This window comes from Mustelus asterias, chromosome 26 (genome assembly GCF_964213995.1).
Source record: "Mustelus asterias chromosome 26, sMusAst1.hap1.1, whole genome shotgun sequence".
NCBI lineage: Eukaryota > Metazoa > Chordata > Chondrichthyes > Carcharhiniformes > Triakidae > Mustelus > Mustelus asterias.
Genome location: NC_135826.1, coordinates 35,488,530 through 35,512,655, shown reverse-complemented (window position 1 = coordinate 35,512,655; position 24,126 = coordinate 35,488,530). Strand labels below are relative to the sequence as shown.

Below are 24,126 nucleotides of genomic sequence, written 5' to 3'. Positions count from 1 at the left end.
TTCACATGACTTTAGTTTTCTTCAAGCGCAACAACCACTGTGGCATAGGTAAATGCAGCACTGATCTGTGTTAGCAACATCCCACAATTGTTAAAAGTTAAAAGTTTATTTATTAGTCACAAGTAGGCTTACATTAATACTGCAATGAAGTTACTGAGAAAATCCCCTAGTTGCCACCCTCCGGCATCTGTTCGGGTACAGAGGGAGAATTTAGCATGGCCGGCACATCTTTGGACTGTGGGAGGAAACCGGAGCACCCAGAGGAAACCCACACAGACACGGGGAGAACATACAAATTCCACACAGACAGTGACCCAAGCTGGGAATCGAACCCAGGTCCCAGGCGCTGTGAGGCAGCAGTGCTAACCACTGTACCACCGTGCCCCCACAATCGTCAATCAGAATGATAGCAGATACAATATACAGTACTGAGTTAAAGATCAGGGTTCCAAACTAAAATACTGCAGATGCGGAGAGACTGAAATAAAAACAGAAAATGAATTCACGCTTCAGGTCCGTTGTTTTGAGGAAAGGTCATTGATCTGAGACATTAACTGTATTTTTTTCTCCATATCTGCTGCCTGCTCTGCTGAGTATTTCCAGCATTTTCTGTTTTTAATCAAAGGCCAAGGTAACTACTTTTAATATCCCTTACCTAACCAGTCAGTAGCTTTCTCTGGTGTAGCTTCCTGTAAGGGTTCAGGCACAGATCCTGATGCAACTCCTGTATTTTCTCCAAATATCTGGTCCTTGCTGCTTTCAATGCTCACATCACCTGGCCGTGGCAAACTCTACAAACACAATTGACAATTCCAGGAACGTTGTTGATCACTTCCTTGTTATTACCTTACAAGTTATACTCAATAATAGCAATGGTTACCAACTGTTAACTATCAAATAAATGTCTGAATCATGTTAAGCTAGTAAAAATCTTAAAATTATTTAATAGTATGGCGCAGAATAAACCTGTTGTGTTAGGGCTCCTCTTCCACTTGACACATGCACAACTTGCAACCATCCACACAACAACAATGTTAAGAGAATATAGATCATGAATGAAGTATTTAATTTGCTGCACTCACCAACACTCTCTCACTCATGTTCTCCCCAAAAACAAACTTGGCACCTCTTGCATTACTATCTGCATTTTCTCCAGAGTCCAAAAGACTAAAGTTAGGAGAGAAAAATAAACAACACCTAAGCAACTGGCAGACATAATTTGGAATGAGTAATTACAAAGCATTACACTTTGAAAGAATAGCAGACACATCGAATTAATGGTATTGAGCTGGTTCTGAGAGGTTGGAAGGGACCTGGAAGGGATAGTAGGTTCAACACTTAGCAGTTAATGGAGCAAAGACTTTGCTGAACTTTATCAAAAACATAAAATGCTGTAAAATCTTAGCAGATCTGACAGCATCTGTGGAGAGAGAATAGAGCTAACATTTTGAGTCTGGACGACCCTTCGTCAGAGCGGAAGACAATCGAATATAGGATGAGATTTATACTGTGAGGGTGAGGGTTGGACAGGAGGGTGGGGAAGATACATTTTTCCCCATTCTTTGAATGTAGCTAAACCCCCATATTAAGGCCAAGGGTAACACTTGATTTTGGCAAGAGTAGTTGGACAGAATAAGAATTTGAAACAACTTAAGGACAGCTTTGTCAATGGTGGTGGTGGTGTGTGGTGGTGGCGTGTGGCGGTGGTGGTGGAGGGGGCGGGGGGGGGGGGGGGGATGTGAGATCTCAATACTGAGAACAAGAATGCTAATAGATTTAAGAAGTACTGAGGTTGGAGCCAGAGATAAGAGGTAGTGGAAAACGCTAGTCTTAAGAGAAACATGGGAGAAACTGCGTCTTTGATGAGCCGAAAGAAAATAATTTTCACTGTTCAAATAATGGAGATCAAGTTACACTGTTCAAGGTCTGGAAGTTGCGGAGAGTAGAGTGAAAACAGAATTGGATAGGGTTATCATTTATTACATCATGATGTTTACAATTAAGATTTGGATTGAAATGGCACTGAAATTTGAGACTACAGCAATACAGTTGCAGAATATAATTTTGGTTAGCAGATGGTAGATAAGGATTTTGAATTCAGAATTTTTAAATTGTAGAGTGATGAGCAAGGGTACACTGCAAGGCATCACTCGAGGCATGTTTAAACTGCATGGACAAAGACAAACAACAAATTAATACCCAAAGAACATCCCATACAGTTACTCCTGTTTAGAAATTAGTATATTAGTGTTTGTCCCTTACAGACTTGCACTTATTAAAATGTCAGGCACTTTATTAGTTCAGAATGCTTTGAAAGTCATAGGCTATATGGATTCTATAAATGCAAATGGATTTAGCCACTTACTTTGCAGTGTTCTGTTTGATGTACTGGAGAAAATAGTTGGTAGCTGGTAATGTTTCTCCATCTGCAGAAGTTTGCTTCAAAGGACACGTAAAGTCACTGCCCTCCATCATCTGTAACACATCAATATATAATAGGTATGCACAAGCTAGAACACTCAAGGTTCCAACACAGTTCCTGATCAGTTACCTTTATCCATCTCTTGACACTCAGTTTTTGCTAAGTGATGTGCAAAAATAGATAGGAAAATGTGATCAGCGGGGAGAAATCTTTTCTCTCAGAGGGTTATGCTACTTTGGAACTCTGCCCCAGAAGGCAATGAAGTTGGGGGGGGTCATTGAATATTTTAAATGTGGAGGTAGATGGATTCTTGTTAGACAAAGGAATCAAAGGTTATCGGGGGTAGATGGGAATTTGGAATTCAAAATACAATCAGCCATGATTTTATTAAATGGCAGAGCAGGCGCGTAAGGGTCCGATAGGCCTACTTTTGCATGGTCACTATCCAAATATTTGTGTCATGGGGTCTTCAGAAGAAGTTAACTTCAGATAAAGCAAAATTGAAAACCAACGTTGAGCTATTACCTAGAATAGTTATACACAGTTTAGTATGTCTGTAATTTCATGATTGGTCAATGAACTGATCTGGTGGGAGGAGCGCGGCACACATTGAGGCATGGGGGGTGGTTCTAAGAAGAATAACATAAGGGGAGCCAGTGACAAAGTTACCCAGGCTGGAGGGATGGGTTGAAGGTGGCACGAAGGCTGGTTAATGGGTGAGAAAAACAAAGTGAGGAAAAGAGAGTTGGGGGGGGACAAAACACTAGTTGTGGATGTAGGGGTTGGCGGAGGAGAATGGGATGTGGAGGTGTGGCATGAAGGGGTGAGAGTACAGCATAGAAGGGGTAGGGGTGCAGCATGGGGGGTATGGAATGGAGAAGGATGGAATAGGGATAGCATGAGTGGAGTTGGAGGGAGAGATGACATGGCAAGGGAGGCATGGCAAGGGAGGCATGGCAGTGCTGATGTAATTGGTTAAGTATATAAATTTAACCGTGAATGCTTTGCAGGGCTCCACTGGTCTTCCATAAAATATCTTTCATATGAACACAAGAATTTTAGGAAAAGAAGATCCTAACAAATCCATATTTTCTTTGAGATTAAGCCCACCTTCTCAGCATACATTTCAAATTGTTTCCTTCAGTGAAATTTCCATATGATTATCAAAGGGACGGAAGAAGGGTGAAGCATTAACACCAGCATGAAGCTGGTGGGCTGAATAGCTGAATATTAAATTCTATCACACTTTGAATCAAAGATAGTTTCCTTTACACTTTTAAGTCTCATCATGTCCCCTCATATTTGAACTTTTATTGTAGTGAACTCCTTGACAGAGGCAATTTCGTTAGTTCATTACCTGGAAAACTTTAATGACTCACTGTCTCTTTAGAGAAAACAGGCCTAATTTCCTTAAATTCTTTTCCCCAATTTAACTTTTCAGATATCAAGAATCACCAATGTAGTTTGCCTCTCCATAAATTTGCTGAGAAAATATCCTTTAAGTGACTTGACAACTGAACTGCATGCAGTTTCCCTTATTACCTTTCATCTGGAATCTACAGGCTTTTAATATTTGGATTTGGTATCATCTATTGCTTTGTTTACTTGCTCTCACAAATTGGTTGTGTCTTGTTCGATTAGCCAGCTCCCTCCAGGCAACTGACATTTATGCTTTTGGTGAGAGAGGCGGGGAGGCTTTCAGTTGGAATATGTCACAGTTCTTTGGTTCATTTCTTGCATCAGGATCCCCAACTCGCAAAAACATCAAATCTCCCCATGTGTCCCCATTGTGCCAATGTGAACAATTAGTTTACTTTGCTGCTACCATTACAACTTTGTCTTTCATCAGTAACGCAGCCTATTAGGTGCTGTTTTGCCAAATTTTTCATTTCCAGTGTACTTATAAGAAGTTTTTCCTGTACGCTTGTTGTGTACTTAAATTAGGAGGAAGGATTCCCACCACAAAATTTGTCATGGCCCACTTTTGCATTAAGGATAGGTATTCTGACACGCATAGCCTCCATTTTTTTTACATGTTAATATTTCAATAGACCTCACTGGCTGTGACTCTGTTGAATCTTAACTCTTCATGTCTTGTATAAAGCACACGTCTTTGTTTGTCCACATTGGAAGCTTAACTGCAAACTTCTGGAAGTGGAAAACATTTTACCAATTCTCCTGTACTTCTGTGAAAAGTGTAGGAAAAGGTACACATACAAAAAGCAAGAAAATGTGAAATGTAACAAGGAAAAGGCGACAAATGTATGACAACTCAAACAAAAGACAGCCCAAGACTCCAACTGTAGGCACTTTGTCAAGAATGCAAAGTCAACTCTCAAAACATTAACTTGCCTTACCTTTAACTGGATGATCACAAGCTCAAAATGCGCCCTCTTCCAAAAATATGGGAAAACTAGCTACAGCTTGAATATACTATTTTCAAGCTCCTTTTTTCTATCAATGCCTTCATATTACCTCACTAAGCTGATCTTCATATACCATCCGCCTGTTGTCACCCCTTTCTAGAGTGTTTGCTGATCACTTAATTCATCATCTCACCTCGGGGAAAAGTTAATATTTAAGATAGGTATTTTCTATCTGTTGTTCTTTTTCTTTGCTCTCCCTAATTTATTCAGTTCCATTAATTTCCAGCTTTCTTTTACAGAGACTTGACTTTGAAAAACCCAGAATCATTAAAATTACAGTTACAGAAGCCATTTGACACATCATGTGTACCAGTTCTTGTTCTTCAACTGGAGCTTACTCTATTTCTTTTCAGTTTTTCTAGAATATTCCATTTCAAATATTTATTACATCACCCTTCAAAGGGTATTATTTTTGACTCATAATTGCCTGTGGAAAAGAATTCTATACTTTAGTGAGTCTGGAAAAATCTCTTCTCAGCTGTCCTTACATTCTTCAAAGATAATTAATGCTCCCTCTATTCCTTTGTTACTAATTGTCCAATCACTAGGAACATTCTTTCATCATCTGCCCTCTCAAAATGTTTTCATTATTTTCATAATCTTCCTCTTAAGCTTCTCCATTCCAATGAAAAATATTAATTTTTGAGCAGGTCTGACATTTTAATTTTCCATATTGCTCTCACACCGACCTCTTTGTCCTTGACCTACTGCAGTGTTAGAGTTTTACAGCACAGGAGGCTCTTTGGCCCATCATGTCTGTGCCAGCCACCAAACACCTATTTATTCTAATCCCTTTTTCCAGCAACTTGGTCCACATCCTTGAATGCTATGGTGTTTCAAGTGCTCATCTAACATTCCAATGAAACTCAACACAAACTCAAGGAACAGCTGCTCATCCTTCAACTAGGCACTTTGCAGTCTTCTGCAAACACACACTGACTTCAATTTCAGACCATAATTTCTGCTCCCATTTTCTTTTGATGTTTCATTTTCCTACCATTTTTGACTTCAGAAGGAAGCTGTTCATTATTTTGCTATTCACACCTCCTCTGACCACATCTTGAGTTTGTCTCATTATCACTCCCTTTGGCTCTGCAAGTAACTCTTGTCATTTAATTTCTCCCATCTTCCACCCTTATCACCCTTTTGTTCTTTTTCCACCCAGCGCCCATTTCACTTGCTTAAAAACCTATTGCACTGTCACAGTATGATTTAAACCAAAATCTCTGTTAATGAAAGAAAATAAATTAAACCATCATTTGACCACCACTATCCAATCAATTCTTCAAGCCAATATATCCATTATTTCTAGCAATGACCGAAACCAAATCAGAAATCAGAAACTTCAGACTTTTCTCTTTCAATTTCCAAGGGTCTGTCGAACTGCACTTTTCAACTTCTGAGTACTTTTATCCTGTGCCAGTTAGGACAATGTGATTTGTGCAACTTAATAAAAGCAAATTACTGCGGATGCTGCAACCTGAAACCAAAAGAAAAAATGCTGGAAAATCTCAGCAGGTCTGGCAGCATCTGTAAGGAGAGAAAAGAGCTGACGCTTTGAGTTCAGATGACCCTTTGTCAAAGTTTGTACAACTTGCTCTTCTCGCACAGCGGTTCATTTAACCTGTTTCAAATGCAACCCTATTCCGGTCGGCAGCTCATTGCGTTAACATAACTCCAGCAGAATTAATATGCTGCTTATTATTCATTGTCCAACTCATGATGGCTCCTGCCTTGATACTGACTAGCTCACATCTCTGCTTCCTGCCACTTCTCCAACATATACTCAAGCAGCACCAAGATCAACAATACCCAGTCAAGGAGACAGTTAAGCTGGCCGAACACATTCTAAAGCTGAAGACTCTGAGGCTCACCAAGTTGGTCCGAGACGACACCTTCTCCAAAGCCTCAAATCACAAAACATACCACTGAATTCGTTTTCTTTAGTGGTTCATTGTCCCTCATCCTTCCAAGTTACTCTGATTCTCAGTTTCAACTTCCTTTCTAAGATTAAAATCCTTGCTGCCATTTGGTGCCTAAGGTGCATTTCATACAGTAATGTTTTGCATCATTGTTTGTCTTCCAATGTCCTCTTACGCTTCCATCAGTTCACGCTTGATAACCATGACTGATGCTCCATTTCCACACACTAAGCTTTCAACAGATTCCTAATAAAGCATTAAGTACATATTGCTCATGTTTAAATCACCCAAGGGTATCCTGTAACTCACTTTACAAATCAACATTAACATATTTTAAAAAACGTTTCAAACAACACATGGCACAGCAGTTTATGCATGGGATTAACGAAATCACATTAACCCAAAGAACTGTTCAATGCAAGCACAAACTACAGGGTGATTTGATGTGGAGATGCGGGCGTTGGACTGGGTGGGCACAGTAAGAAGTCTCACAACACCAGGTTAAAGTCCAACAGGTTTATTTGGTATCACGAGCTTTTGGAGCACTGCTCCCTCATCAAGTGAGTGGAGTGGCACTCATCTGATGAAGGAGCATCACTCCAAAAGCTCATGATACCAAATAAACCTGTTGGACTTTAACCTGGTGTTGTGAGACTTCTTACTGTACAGGGGGATTTGTAAGAGCATTGAACAGCACCTGGTGACTTTTCAATACTGTAATAACATGAACCTTCACTCTGTCTTGAAGATTTTCCCCAAACACGAAGTTCGTCTGTTCCATAAGCTGCTCAGGCTGCTCCTGGCTATCCACCTTTTCTTCCTTCTCATCTACTTCACAGCTGCTCTTGGACTCTGATGATTCAGCTAATTTTGCATTCTCCTGGAAATGTGGAGAAATCATTTTAAGTGAACTATGTACACATCCCAGTAAGCCAAATATCAGGCGATAAGGGTTTATATATGAAGTAAACTTTCCAAAACCTATTTCAGGGTCCACCTTGCCAAACAGAGAGAGAGACTGCCTCAAAGATCTTCTGCTATCATTATCACTAAAAACATTTAATCTACGCTTAAGCAAGAGCTTTAACAGACAAAGGAATGTTACATTCTTCCTTATTCAGTCAACCTCAACATACAAATAGTTGCGTACCAAAGTTCAAGATATGGTTCCACCGTTGGCTCAGTTGGTAAACTAGTGCCCAGTGTGGAATTGAGCCATACAACCAAGGTCCCAGGTTCGATCCCTGGACTATCCTGAGTTAGCTGATCTCAGCTGCAGCAGGTGTACGGGCGCTCCAATTGGCCTTAGTGCCCCTGGGCTAGGGAGGAGAGAAAAAAATAATCAGCCAGGGCTCCCACTCCTGATCATTATCCAGTGACTTGCTAGAAAGTGCATTTGTGGTCATCGGACAAGGACAGGATTGGCTTGGCTGTGATGCCTCCCACAATTACTACTGCCACTTTCTTCCTTTATAGATTTGCTCTCCAGGACAGTGCATAATTACCTCTCAAGCTGCTTATTATTCATTGTCCAACTCATGATGGCTCCTGCCTTGATACTGACTAGCTCACATCTCTGCTTCCTGCCACTTCTCCAACATATACTCAAGCAGCACCAAGATCAACAATACCCAGTCAAGGAGACAGTTAAGCTGGCCGAACACATTCTAAAGCTGAAGACTCTGAGGCTCACCAAGTTGGTCCGAGACGACACCTTCTCCAAAGCCTCAAATCACAGCCAGCCTCACATTACGTGGGTCTACCATCTTCTCAGACAGTTCAGCTGTCCTTTGGCCTCCTCCACTAGCTAGATGCCTGCTCAACAATCTCTACCATTAAGCTCCAAATGACCTTGTGTCACTGAATCTACAAATCTTTCGGGCAGCTGATGGAAGTTTGGCTTGCAATCAATGAGTTACCATCAAATTTCATCTGGGCTCCTTCTGCTATTCTTCATGCATCTTTTGCTAATTCGAGGCCTCCACCACCTGTAATTCCTTCTCTTGTTCTCAACTGCCTTGCTAAGATCACCTGCTTTTATACCATGTAACAACTTGGCCTCAGCACCTTCAACTCCCCATGCCACACAGATTCTGATTTCTCTGCTCTCCTCTCAAGTATTTTAATCAATTTCTTCATCAACACAAAATCCTTTGCATTTCTTGTGGTTTTGCACTCCAAGTCATATCTGGATGTTCCTCAATATCTTCTGGGGGGGGAACCTCCCCCACAGCTCCCAAATACTCCCCCCATTCCCGCTGGTGACCCTCCATCCATTATGGCACCATTGCTGATGCTCATCTTCTCAGTAACTTTAATTCTGTCTGCAACATCTTAAACCGCCCCCCTCAACAAATTTACTCTTGGTCTTCCACCCTTTGAATAACAGACTTGAAAGCATACAGCACATGACTGATTTTGTCAACCACTGTCAAGTCTTGTTTGAACATGTTAAATATTGCGTGTCCCACCCATAGTCAAATTCTCTTTCTGCACAAAAATAATACTGGTGGGAAAGGACAAGACACTACTCCTTTTCTCCATAACAAATCACATTCCCCTGCCCTGTAATCTCTAAAAGACACAGTGAATTTCTTTAAAGAAACTATCCAACAGCTATCTCGCCACAGCATCCTCATTCATTTTAGCTTTTTTTAAATCTCCTTGCCCTCTCTCAACTAATTTATTTCATGAGTTGGGCGTCTTGCTCTCTCAAACCCTTCTCCACCCTACTCTTGATCACTTATTAACCTTTTTCACTCTGTCCTGAACAATGATGCCAATGGCTTTATTTGGACTCGTGCTGTCCTCATACTCTTAAAAAGGCCTTCATCACCCCTTTCTTAAAAAAAAAACCCGTGTGTGATCCAGTTATTCTTTCCAAGCTCACCCCAAATCTCCCTTTCATTTCTTGGTCCTTCAGCGTGCCATCACCTCCCGGTTCTAAGTCATCCTCTCCTGTGACTGAATCCTTTCAAATTGAGTTGCACCTTGCTCAAATCAGAGTCTGAATTGGTCAAACACATACAGTATCATCTGTGACAGAGACTGTGGTACATCATTCCCTCTTTTTTTCCTTGACGTTGAAGGCATTTGAAGAAAGAAAAAAAGTAAACCTGCATTTATTTAGAGTCATTCACATCCTGAGGATGTCGTAAAGCACTCCAGTTCAATATGCCAGCTACCTCCACCGTAGTTTGGCTCTGTGGGACTATGATGTGGAGATGCCAGCGTTGGACTGGGACTACACAGTTTCATTCTTTGTGCACCAATTCAGTCTGTGCAATTCTCTTTCTTCTGCATGGCCGCTTCCAAAGTTTAAGGATCTGTAGTGACCTCCTCCACCCCCTTTCCTCTCCTAATTGCTATGATCCGTTATGTCATCAATGGGCAATAGACAGAGGGGGTCAGTATGTATACTAATGAATCTCAGCTCTAAATCCCATAATTTCCTTCAATGCTTGCATAATAATAGACAAAGCAGAATTTGCTGGTATCATGAAAAGCAAAACCAGTGTTTTTGGCTTCCATATGACAGCAAAAGCTTGCATTTATATAGCAGCACTAATGTTAAAAAAAGTCTCTAATAACACCTTACAGAGGAAATTAAATGGTGGCCATGAATCTAATCCGAGGAGTTAATAGAGAGCTAAAAGCTTAGTCAAAGAGGTGGGTTTGAAAAAGTTTAAGTTTACTTATTTGTGTTACAAATAGGTTTTCATTAACACTGCAATGAAGTTACTGCAAAAATCCCCAGGTCGCCACACTCTGGAGCCTGTTCAGGTATGCGGAGGGAGAATTTAGCACGGCCAATGCACCTAACCAGCGTGTCATTTGGACTGTGGGAGGAAACCGGAGCACCCAGAGGAAACTCACGCAGACATGGGGAGAACGTGCAGACTCCACACAGACAGTGACCCAAGCCGGGAATCAAACCCAGGTCTCTGGCGCTGTGAGGCAGCAGTGCTAACCACCGTGCCACCCCAAGGACCTTAAAGGAGGTTGGTGGTCTTAAAAGAAAGAGGGAATGCACAAAAAGAGTCGAATAATGGAGAATTTTGGATCGAGGGAAGTGTGGTTGGAGGAGGTTATGGATGGAAGGATTAAAACGCAAAGATGAAAATTTTAAGTTGCACCATTTGTGAGCCAATTTAGGTCAGTAGGACAGAGGTGATATTGGCTGGGATTTGGAGCAGGATAGGATACAGAGTTTTGATTCAGCTGAAATTCATGGGAGAATGGAATGTCCTCCAGGAGAGCACTGAAATAGTCAAAATTGGAGATATCGAAAACATGAGAGTCTCAACAGAAGTCAGACAGAATTGGTCAACAATACAAAGGTATGGGTAAGTGGGCTTTATGATAGAGAATATAAGCAGCTGGAAACTCACCCTATTATCCAATCGATTGCTGAGATAGCGAATAATGTGATTCTGCCTGAAGCCGTGGCTGGGGAGGGAGATGGAGTCAGTGACAACGGAACAGAGTTTGCGGTGGAAATAAAAATTATGCCTTTGGTGTTTTTTTATATTAACTAGAGGCGATTGCTGATGTGGACAAAGCAGTTTGACATCACAAAGGTAGGGACAAGTGATGCAGAGGTAGTTTTTTAAAAATTATTTGTTCATGGGATGTGGATGTTGCTGGCAAGGCCAGCATTTCAGTGTTGGGTGTTGCCAGCATTCATGTGGAATTTAAGCCTATGTTTTCAAATGATGTTCCTAAGGGACAGCATGTAAGTAGAGGAAGAAGGGATCACACTAATAGGACCAGGCCATTTAGCCCATTGAGCCAGTTCTGCCATTCAGTGAGATCATGGCTGAACTGCAGCCTAACTCTGAATACCCACCATTGTACCATATCTCTAAATACATTTAGTTAACTCAAATCTATCAATCTCAGTTTTAAAATTAACTAATCCAGCATCAATTACCATCAGTAGCAGAGAGTTCCAAACTTCTACCACCCTTGGCGTGTAGCAGTATTTTCTAATTTGATTCCTAAAAGGTCTGGCTCTAATTTTTAAATGATATTTCTAAACTCCTCAACTGGTGAAAATAGTTTCTCTCAATCCACCCTGTTTCTCTTAATATCTTGAAAACTTTGATCAAATCATCCCATAACCTTCTAGTTTTCAGTGAACACAACCCTCGTAGCTTGGCCAATCTCTCTTCATAGCTTAAGCCGAGGAGTCCAGGTGGCATTTCAGTACATCTATGTTACAATCTCTTCAAGGCCAATACATCCTGTTGAAGTTATTTTGCCCAGAACTTCCCACAGTATTCAAAGTGTGGCCTCACCATGACTTTGTATAGTGGAAGCATGACTTCCATCCCCATATTCTAGATATAAGGCCAGCATTTGATTATCTCCCCAACAAATTCATGATACTTTAATGATGTGTACTTGGGCCCCAAGTTTCTTTGGACCTCTACTGTTTTGAGCTGTTTGCTTTTTAGAAAGTACTCTATTCTATCCTGTTTAGGTCGAAGATCAATGACCTCACATTTGCCTACATTGAACTCTACTTGCCAGTTTTACCCACTTCCTAATTCTTTGTAATTTTACACTTCCACCCACAGTGCTGGCAATGCTGCCTCTTTCTTTTGTTAGCAGCAAATTTGGATAAGTGGCTTTCTTTCCCATCATCTAAGTTGTTATTGAATTGTGAATCTTTGAGGAACCAACACAGTTTTTTGAGGCATAAGCAGAAAATGCGATAAAATCCCTGACAGCATCTGTAGGGAGAGAACAGAGCCAATATTTCAAGTCTGCATGACTCTTCGTCAGAGCTAAAGACAATTGAAAATAGGATGAGAACAGATATTTGAGGTACCATCAGTCACATCCTGCCACGAAGTGCAGCTGCCCATAATCGGAAAACTTTGTCTCCTTCTATTCAGCCAGTTTCCTAACAGGGTCAATAATTTGCCATCAATCTATGAGCTTCAATTATAGTTAAGAATCTTTTATGTGGAACTTCATCAGATATCTTCTAGAAGTCCATTTAAGTGACATCCAAAGGAAGTTCCTTGTCCAGTACAATGGGTTCTTCTTCAAAACATTCAATTAGGTTTGTCGGGCATGACTCATCCATTACAAATCCATGCTAGCTTTTTCCGAGCAGCTAAAAATGTTCAAGTTGTTCAGTCACCCTATCCTTAATTTTGGATTGTGACAATTTTCCAACAACATATTCTGTCACCATCATAAATTGTGGAATGAGATACAATTTTCTAACCGAAGGGAGTATTCCAGAATCAAGGATAGATAATTCATAACATTCCAGAGGTAATACTATGGGGGATGGGAAAAGAAGCTCTTGCTGACTAAACTCACACTTGATTGAATCAGTGAACCCAAGTGGGAGGAAGTGCCACTGTGATGGATAGCAACAATGAGATGCTGAATAAAGATGCTTTAATCAACTAGGTCAAAAACTGCAGAGAGGTACAGAAGGTAATAAAAGACCATGGACCATGATTACAATTAGAGAATCTGATTTCACTGGTGATTTTGGTTAGGGTCATTGAAGTAATGTGGGAGGGGCAGAAGCTTGATTGAAGTGAATCAAACTGAGTTGCGGAAGAGTGGGCACAGATTGGGTGAGTTAACAGCATCTTTGCGATTTTTCAGAGAAAGTTGGGACAGAATTTTGCAATGACAGCAGCTTTGAAAGAGTGAATGGCATAGTCTCTGAGAGGAAACCATTTACAATGTTTGCAGGCACAAAGGCCAGGAAGAGAAATTTGGTGCTCAGCAGTTTATTGGGAACAGAATCACAGAAGCAAGAAGCGGGTCTCATAGATGAGATGAGTTCGGAGAGAGCATGAGGGAAGGTGTGAGAAAATCTAGAGATCCAGGTTCAACAATATGCAGGTATTCCTTGACAGTGAACTCTCCAATCAGTCAACAGACACAACAACATTTGAATCAGACAAAGCAGCCATAATTGCCCTCCTCTTTCAAGATTTCCTTCAGCAATTCTACCTGACTGGGTTAATAATTATTAATCATGCAACCGTGCGAAGAGCACAGCATAAGCACTGCATACAATCTTCAGCCGAACAGGCTAGTTGAGAAATTTAACAGCATGCTAAAGTGAAAACAGTAACTAAAACTCGCATGATTAGAATTTAACTCTTGCCTGTGTGTAAAGAGATGACCCTGCAGCTGACAGAATTCTCACTCCTTAGGTTAACTGCAGATGTACATCTGGACTGTCAATGACCAAAATGACATATACATTTTGATGCAGGGTCACCGACCTGGAAGTTTCCTACAGGGTCAATAATTTGCCATCAATCTATGAGCTTCAATTACAGTTCAGAATCTTTTATGTGGAACTTCATCAGATATTTTCTAGACTAATCCTGTTTCTCTTCACAGTTTTAAAGTTTATTTATTAGTGTCACAACTGGCTTACATTAACACTGCAGTGAAGTTACTGTGAAAATCCCCTAGTCGCCACACTCCGGCGCCTGTTCGGGTACACTGAGGGAGAATTTAGCATGGCCAATGCACCTAACCAGCACATCCTTCGGACTGTGGGAGGAAACTGGAGCACCCGGAAGAAACCCATGCAGACATGGGGAGAATGTGCAGACTCCGCACAGACAGTGACCCAAGCAGGGAATCGAACCAAGGTCCCTGGCGCTGTGAGGCAGCAGTGCTAACCACTGTTGCCATCCAATGCTCCCTGACAAATACTGTCTGATCTGCATTTCTATTTTTATTTTAGTTTTCCAGCATCTACGATATTTTTGCTTTTGTCAACTTAAAATTAGACTTCTTACTCCGTGATTTCAAGCAAACTGCAACAGCAAGAACTTTTGAGTTAGTTGTAAGCTAGAGACAGAAGAAGCTGGACACAGGGAATGGCAGAGAGCAGATTTCCCAAAATAACAAAACAAGGTTCCAAAAAAAGCAAGAAGTGGGGGACAAGAAAAGGTCTCAGGAAGACAGTTATATTAAAGAAACAAAGAACAAGAAGTTAAACAAGATCCTGTTGGATGAATCATTGAATCCCCACAGGACAGAAGACCATTCGGCCCATCAGGTCTGTACCAACTCTCCGAAGAACATCCTACCCAGGCCCACTCCCCCGCCCTATCCCTATAATCCCGCACATTTACCATAGCTAATCCACCTCACTTACACATCTTTGGAGACTAAGGGCAATTTAGCAAAGCCAATTCACCTAACCTGCACATCTTTGGATTGTTTAGAAGTTTTAGTAAAAAGCAGAGAAAGGGTTCTGAGATAAATAAACTGCCACAAGAACCACATTTAAAGTCAGCGAGGTGAAATACCAGACAGCCAAGGTAAATCAAAAGTTTGGTGACACCTTAATACAGCCTGTGAAGCAGTAGTTCTGTTGGCATGGCTGGGAACTTGAGAGATCGGGTGGAAGCTTGAGTGTACATGGCAATCCTTGACAGGAATACCGAAAGGAGAGGTCGAAATCCTGGAGGTAGCTCCTTGATGAAAGTATCCAAGAGAAAGTATCATTTGGGGGAAGATTTCAAGCATGTTCTTCGAAGCTGGAGTTTGGAAACCCTTGTGTGGAAGTCAGAGTTCCAGTGAGACCAACTGGCTCGAAGTGTGACAAGCATCTGGGAGGGGATTTGATGAGAAATCCACAAGTTGTGTTAGGTGACATCCGTCACTCGGTTTCAGAGTGTGGTGTGTCTGACCACAGTTGGCCTACTGGTTTACATGGATGGTGTACTTACTGAGAAAATCAGAGTATAAGGTAAAGTTTGTAACTTATGTCATCCTTATAAATACGTATATATCTATAAAGGTATAGCTGGGGTGAAGGAGTATTGTATTATAGTTAATCTTTCTTTGTTTAATACATTTTTTTGTTAAAAGTTAATTGGCAGTCCTGTGACTCTGTTCATCCATGACTCTAAACAAAAAATAGTAGCTAGGATCGATCAAACTAGGTTTCATCCTGGGATCTGAGTTGTCCAGTAGTAACATCTATTGGGGTCGTTAACAAGGATGTTTGTACTGGGACAGGGATTGAGAGTTTAGATGTGGTGAGGTGGGGACCGAAAGCCTCCTGCTCCTCATGGCCCAGAAGCAGGACAATGAAGACACTTATTTTCTCCCTGAAGCTGCTGCCCTCACCTCCCTTTGGTTATCCATCCAGCCACAATTAATCCCATGAAACGGGTTAAATGCCAGCCTCATTAAAAGATTTAAATTGTCATCTCACCTCCAGGGAGCTACCCACTCCCTATCCTGTCTCCATCAAAACTGAAAGTGGATGGGTTGGAGGAGGTTGTGGTGGAAATTGTTAAAATTTTAACTTCCGGCCCAACCAAAAATCACCAGTTTTTGGCTGCTAAAATTCAGCCCGAAGTTGCACTATATGAAAATGTTTTGTTTCTTCTTAAATGCTAACAATAGGAGAACAAGAGCGTTTTGTGTCAATTTAATAAGGTAATTACCAGTTTCTAATGAACCCCTATGGAATACATGTGAAGTTACATTCATTCAGACGATGGCCTTTTCTGCTGAACACGAAAAGAATATTTGGCAAAAGTTTAACGTCATCTGCCATCATAATGAAAGCTAGCATTAACAGCACCAGACAGAAAAAAGTCACGGGAGTAAGACTGAGGTATTGTACTTTTGTCATTGTGTAAGTGAGAAAAAACAGAAATCCTATCAGGCAAAAAGGATGCTTACTCTATAGGCAATGCTATCAATGAACTACAAATCCAATAATAGTAACATGTTAATGGGCTTCATTCAGAAATGGCCCTCTTTATACCAAGGGGTTCAGAGTCCATACTAATGTTTGGGGTAGGAAAACTGAACCAAATGAAAAACTGAGGAGAGGGACTTCCCATTGTTTCCATATACATCAAGTTACTGTCACAGAAATGCTGTACTCAAGTGATTAAAAATGATTGTGTCAGTATCGTATGGGGATCGCAAAAATTCCAAATGTTCCTGGCCTATTCTGACTAAATTGCTTTTGCATTTTAAAACTTAACAAAAATATCTTGTTATTATGGTGAAACATAACTGGATTTTCATATAACTTGGCCACCAGGAAGAGAATGATTAGAGTGATTATTACAGAAGTCGGTTCATATGCGCATTATAAAGTAGGAATGTGAACCACTATTTCTTAGGAGAGAAAAGAGTGGTGGAAGTGTTCACCAAGTACATCCAGATAAAGAGGATGTTTCAATTCATTTGATTTCAGCAATCCTGCAATCATCCATGACAACATCTAGCTGTTTCTGAAAATGAGCCCAATGTCTGGCCTCAAACGCCCCTCTTAGGAACACCCCTCCTTTTCAGCTGTTTGGAAATATTTAATGATGTTTGGCCTAAATTTACTCTTTGCTACCCTGACCAGGTTACCTCATCATGCTGTTCTAGCGCAAATGAATGCAAGTTTTACTGATTCTCGACCAAGTTTTATTTGGGAGGCTGAAAGGACAATGCTTGCCACTTTGTTCCTTGATTCTTTCCATTAGTACTTTGGATCAACTACTGTATTATGTCTAGGGGCTGACAACTCCTTTATATCCTTACATTACAACGACACAGCATTCAAAGTGTGGCCTACCTATGGTAATGCAGTTTTCCCGCAAGTTTTGGAATATGAAGTTATTTGATTTAGTACTCTAAGCTAGTATCCAACTGGTTTTATTTATGGCCAACGTACATTACTTGGACATGACAGAAGATTAATCTAAACCTATAAATCTCTCAAACTGCAACTTGGCAAATTCTACCTTAAAAATGAAGTAGATCAAACTCCAAGTTTACTTTTAAGACAAATAATTCTTGTATAATTCATATTCTGTCAAATAGGTACCTTCCAAACATTTGGGGTTTTTTGAGAATCTATGTTTCATTTTATTTTTGATCCATTTAAGGATTAATCCCATTGCTCAACTGCACAGGCTATGTATTTTCCCTATGCAACATTTCTAAAGATTATCCATTTATGGCCAACAGATTCATGATTAGCCCCAGCCTATGTTAATAAACACAGCTCCCATAACCTGAAATTTGTCTGCTGAGAGCTTTACACTAGCATTTTATGTTATTGTGCTGTTGTTGTAAGCTTGTGACTTCATCCAGAGACTTGTAAAAAAAAGGGTGGCCTTTCAAGTGTTGAAACCAAAACGCACTTCAATTCCACAACAAAGTTGAAGCCCTGCTACAACTGCAAGGCCCATCTTAATGTAAATAACCAATTTTTGTTTTCTAATTCTTGTAATAAATCCTCCATTATTTTTGTAAGTAATATGTCAATAAAAGTTTACTAACAGTCAAAATGCATGTTAAATTAAGATGGGAAATTGTGTTTGTAATTGGAACCAGTTACTCTGCTTCAAGTGAAACACCATGAACCACTGCTGAACATTTTTAGGTGTTAGTCACTGAATTTCATATTACTTCATTATTATTGACGATATTTACTTCTGAAGGATAACTGGCTGGATACCTTACTTCCATAGAATCCCTACAGTGCAGAAGGCGGCCATTCGGCCCATTGAGCCTGCACCTACAACAATCCCACCCAGGCCCTATCCCCTTAACCCCACATATTTACCCTGCGAATCCCCCTGACACTAAGAGACAATTTAGTATGGCCAATCCACCTAACCCACACATTTTTTGAGTGCGAAGAAACCAGAGCACCCAGAGGAAACCCACACAGGCACAGGGAGAATGTACAAACTGCACACAGATAGTCACCCAGATAGGCCAGAATTAAACCCAGGTCCCTGGTGCTGTGAGGCAGCAGTGCTAACCACTGTACCAGTTTTAAAGCCATTAATTTGGGAAGAGCAGATGAAGGACTGTGCTTGAAACAAGAACGTTAGCTCTTTCTTCATATATAGATGTTGTCCGACTTGCTGAACATTTGCAACACTTTCTGTTTCAGATTTGCAGCATCTGCTGCACCTAGCTTTTAAGTTCAATAAGAATAGAAACCTGCTGTAACTCAGAGATTGACTTTGCAATTTTCAGACGGAACTCAATGGAATGGAGTTTGTAATCTATGCTTTATGTAGCACATACATAACCATTCAATTCCAAATTACAAAAGGCATATATTAGGGAGAGGAGAAAACGGGGATTATCGTTGCAGCATAAATATTAAAACTATGCTGATTGAACAGAGAGAACTATAATTATTCTTTAGGAGAAGTCATTGGAGCATGTAAATTAATCCCTTTCTGGTATTTGCTTATCAGTTTTCTGTCTAGTGTTGTACCCTCAATATCTTCTGAATTCTGTTATATTTAATTTTCTTCAATTAACTTTATGAGTATATTTTAGTCACTTCAGCCATTAAAAGCCTCAAGCCTATTGCACAGATCACTCCAATTAGGATAATTGTGAAGTCTCCAGACGTGCGTATCTCCAAGGGAAAAATGAGCAAAAGATATAATCCTGGATAATAGGGGACAATGTGCACCTGTAAGAACTACGAACAGATTATTGCGAAATGTTTCAATGAAACTCTTAAATTGTAATGAGATGCAATACCGAATTAATAACACAGATCAGGAACGTTTCAGGTTCAATCGTTGGTGCTTAATTTGCCAGGTAGGAAAATGAAGGGAGTGGTAAAATCAGCTTGATCCTTTATAAGTAAGTCAACAAGGGATTCTATTACTAATCTGCATTCACCGATTCTGGCTGGAAAACATACACACTGGTAACTGGTCATACAGATTCATTCTGGCACAGGACGAGGTCATTTGGCCCATTGATTCCATACTGGCTTACTGTGAAGCAATCCAATCAGTTTCTTTCCCCTGTTCTATTCCACAGCCTGGAAGTTTATTTTGCCCAAGTGCCCATCCAGTTTCTTTTTTAAAATTATTTATCTTATTCACTTTTCCCTTGGAGATGCGCGTGTCTGGAGACTTAACAATTATCCTAATTGGAGTGATCTGTGCAATAGGCTTGAGGCTTTTAATGGCTGTAGTTTTTCTATGTTTCTATTAATAGGATGGAGGGTTATAGGTAGGCCTAGAAGGTAGGGATATGTTCGGCACAACTTGTGGAGCCGAAGGGCCTGTTTGTGCTGTAGTTTTTCTATGTTTCTATCTCTGCTTCATGGGCAGAGTGTTGCAGGTCACTTCCACTCACCACTTAAAAATTTCTTCCTCACATTCTTCTGCATCTCTGGCCAAAAGCCTTAAATCTGCATCCCCTAATCTTGTAGTCACAGGTAGTAGGTACAGTTTTGCTTTGCTTATCTTATCTAAACCTGTTATTACCTTGTAAACCTTGATCAAATCAATCTCTTTTGCTCCAAGGAGATCAATCACAGTTTCTTCAACCTAATCTTCTGGTTAAAATTCTCAATTCTTGGAAACGTTCAAGTAAATCTCCTCTGCATCCTCTCAAGGATCCTCACGTTCTTCATAAACTGTGCTGACCAGATCTGGATCCAATGCTCTAGTTTTGGCCTAACCAGAGCTTTAGGCAGGGTTCAGCATAACTTCACTGCTTTTGTTCTCCATACCTGTATTTGTGAATCCCTAGATCCTTTATGCTTTGCTGACTGCTGTCTCAATATGTCCTGTCACCTTCAAAAATGCACCAGGTCCCTGCACACTTTTTAGAACTGTATCATTTCGTCAATATTGCCTCATTCTATTCCTTCTGCCAAGTGCATCACCTCACACTTCTCTATTAACTTCCATCTGCTACATGTCTACTCATTCTACCAATTCTCTGACACCTCCCTCATATCTAAGGAAGATCAAGACAAGCACTTCTGCGATCATCGCTTCTGCTTCCTTTACCAATCTGGGATGTAAGTTATCTGGACCAGGAGATGTAACATAGAAAATAGGTGCAGGAGTAGGCCATTCAGCCAATCATCATCCCCCAGAACTTGCTCCGCAATTCAATGTGATCATGGCTGATCTCCTATCTCAACACCATACTCCTGCTCTCTCCCCATTCCCTTTGACTTATCAATTCTATACAAAATCAGCCTTTCCAGTGCATCTTTCCAATGAATTTTCATTCCATCCATTATCTCTACCATCTCAGCTTCTTCAATATTTTGTCAGAATCCTCTTCATTGGTAACACCGATACAAAGTACTCATTAATATTCAACCTGTGCCCAGTAACACTAAGCATATATCAACACCTCCTTTGTCCCTAATAGACCCCACTCCACCTTACTACGTGCTTACTATTTACATGCCTGTAAAAGAATTTTGGATTCCTTTTTATATTCCTGTTATTCTAGTCTTGTATTCTCTCTTTGCCTGTTTTATTTTCCTCTTCACTTCACCTTTCAACTTATTGTATTTGGCCTGGTTCCTGCATGAAGAATTCACCCAACATGCAGTTGCGTTTTGTCTCATCATGTTCTTTGTATCCTTTGTCAACCAATGAGCATTGATTTTATTTGCTTACCTTTCATCTTTACTGAAATATACCGAGACTTCAACTGAATTATTAGACATTATTCATTTGATGTTCTGTCAATCTTTGGTCCCATTTTACCCTGGCTAGATCTCGTAAAAACTAGAAGCAGGAGTAGGCCATTCAGCCCTTCGAGTCTGCGCCGCCATTTATTATGATCATAGCTGATCATCAAATTCAATATCCTGATCTCCCCTTCCCCCCATATCAACCCCAAGACCTACATCTAATTTATTTTCGAAATCACACAACGTTTTGGCCTCAACCACTTTCGGTGGTAGTGAATTTCACACATTCACCACTCTATGGGTGAAGAAATTTCTCCTCAACTCAGTTCTAAAAGGTTTACCCCCCCTTATCCTGAAACCATGACCCCTGGTTCTGGACCCCCCCAGCATCAGGAACATTCTTTCTCAATCTACCCTGTCTAACCCTGTTAGAATTGTATAAGTTTCTATGAGATCCCCTCTCACTCTTCTGAACTCCAATGAATACAATCTTAACCGACTTAGTCTCTCCTCATGTGACAGACCTGCTATCCCAGGAATCAGCCTGGTAAACCTTTGCTGCACTCCCTCTATAGAAAGAACATTCTTCCTCAGATAAGGACACCAAAATGACAAACAATACTCCAGGTGTGGCCTCACCAACACCTATACGATTGCAGTAAAACATTCCTATTCCTGCACTCAAATCTTCTCGCTATGAAGGCCAACATACCATTTGCCTTCTTTACTGTGCACTTCCTTTCAGCAATTGATGCACGAGGACACCAAGGTTTCACTAAGCATCCATCTCTCAATTTGGACCCATTCAAGTAATAATCTGTCTTCCTATTATTGCTACCAAAGTGGATAACCTCACATTTATCCACACTATACGGCATCTGCCATGCAAATACCCACTCACTCAACCTGTCCATTTCTGCATCCTCCTCACAGCTCACCCTCCCTCCATACTTTGTATCATCTACAAATTTGGAGATAATACATTCAGTTCCCTCTTCCAAATCATTATTTAATGCGAACAGTTGGGGTCCTAGCAAGATACCTGTGGAACCTGCTTGACTGCTATCCCTGACACAAATATTCCATCCCTCCAGCACCAAGACAAAATTGCAGCCTTGTGCACCATCCACAAGATGCACTGCAGGAACTCACAGGACTCCTTAAGCAGCACCTTCCAAGCCCATAACAACTACCATCTAGAAGGACAAGAGCAACAGATACCTGGGAACACTGCCACCTGGAGATCCCCCTCCAAGTCACTCACCATCCTGACTTGGAAATATATCACCATTCCTTCGCTGTCGCTGGATCAAAATCCAGAATTCCCTCCCTAGCAGCACTGTGAGTGTACCTACATGATGTGGCGATGCCGGCGTTGGACTGGGGTGAGCACAGTAAGAGTTTTAACAACACCAGGTTAAAGTCCAACAGGTTTATTTGGTAGCAAATACCATTAGCTTTCGGATCACTGCTCCTTTGACGAAGGAGCAGCGCTCCGAAAGCTAATGGTATTTGCTACCAAATAAACCTGTTGGACTTTAACCTGGTGTTGTTAAAACTCTTACTGTGTACCTACAATTCAGGGACTGCAGCGGTTCAAGAAGGCATTGCACTATCATCTTCTCAAAGGCAACTAAAGATAGGCAATAAATGCTGGCCTAGCCAGCAACACCCACATACCATTAATGAATTTTTAAAATATGACAGCAGCAAAAAGAATATGCCAAAGTGTGTCTGTGTTGAACACAACCCTGATTTGACCCCATTGCAGATTTTAAAGGATTCCAATGTTGCTCCATCATAGCTAACCTTGCCCAACATGTTATCATAGAAAGCATTTTTGACAGTAAATTTTCTTCAGCAGCTTAAATAGACTGCCTCTGCTCACATGGTTGAATGCCTTAGTGAGATCAATGAAGGTAATGCATCGTGGTCAATTCTGTTGATGACATTTCTCTTGCTACGGCCAGACTGAGAAGATCATGTCAATCATAGAACATCCAGTTCTGAAACCCACACTGGCTTTCAGGCTAGATGCATTCAGCTGGGATCTGCAGTTTGACAAGGGCAACATAGGCAAACACTTTTCAAATGAAACTCAGCAGGGAAATGCCTCAATCGTAGTTACAATCGCTGTGATCACACTTGTTCTTGTAAAATGTAATAATCTTTGCATCACACATGTCCTAGGGAACTGCTTCCTCCCTCTCGTCGGTGGAGAATTTTGTGCAGATATTGCAGGGGTGCCAGTTTCCCTTGCTTGATGAGTTCAGGCTGGAGCTATGCCCATGACAAGCAAGTCAATAACCTTGATAAGTTTGTCCATTGTGGGTTCAAGATCCAGCTCTGCCATGACAGGCAGGCTTTCTATGGTGTTTAGAGCTTCCTCGGTGACAGTGTTCGCACTGTTGTGTTCTACCCATCTCTTCAAATGTTTATTGCAGTCAGTAATCACCAGCCTGGCCTTTGTTTTCAATAAAACTGTTTTCTTTGCTGATGGACCTGTTGCCTTTTTGATTCCTTCATACCTGCCCCTATGGGCAGCACGGTAGCACAGTGGTTAGCACTGCTGCTTCACAGCTCCGGGGACCTGGGTTCGATTCCCGGCTTGGGTCACTGTCTGTGTGGAGTTTGCACATTCTCCTCGTGTCTGCTTGGGTTTCCTCCGGGTGCTCCGGTTTCCTCCCACAGTCCAAAGATGTGCGGGTTAGGTTGATTGGCCAGGTTAAAAATTGCCCCTTAGAGTCCTGAGATGCGTAGGTTAGAGGGATTAGCAGGTAAATATGTGGGGGGGTAGGGCCTGGGTGGGATTGTGGTCGGTGCGGACTCGATGGGCCGAATGGCCTCCTTCTGCACTGTAGGGTTTCTATGATAGAATAGAATCCCTACAGTGCAGAAAGAGGC

The 24,126-nt window shown here is 41.1% G+C and overlaps 1 protein-coding gene across 11 annotated transcripts in view; it reads right to left on the bottom strand.

Moving 5' to 3' along the window:
* Positions 1–24,126, bottom strand: part of ranbp3b (RAN binding protein 3b) — a 97,306-nt gene that overhangs the window by 15,224 nt on the left and 57,956 nt on the right. For 6 of the 11 annotated variants that reach the window (XM_078198435.1, XM_078198438.1, XM_078198439.1 and 3 more), the window contains 4 exons: positions 7,501–7,650; positions 2,366–2,475; positions 1,083–1,167; positions 656–791 (listed from right to left, as the gene is read on the bottom strand). In XM_078198435.1, coding sequence (XP_078054561.1) covers positions 656–791; positions 1,083–1,167; positions 2,366–2,475; positions 7,501–7,650 — 481 coding nt within the window. The remainder of the gene's footprint in view (positions 1–655; positions 792–1,082; positions 1,168–2,365; positions 2,476–7,500; positions 7,651–24,126) is intronic. The other 5 variants (XM_078198441.1, XM_078198443.1, XM_078198445.1 and 2 more) reach the window with 1 other exon arrangement.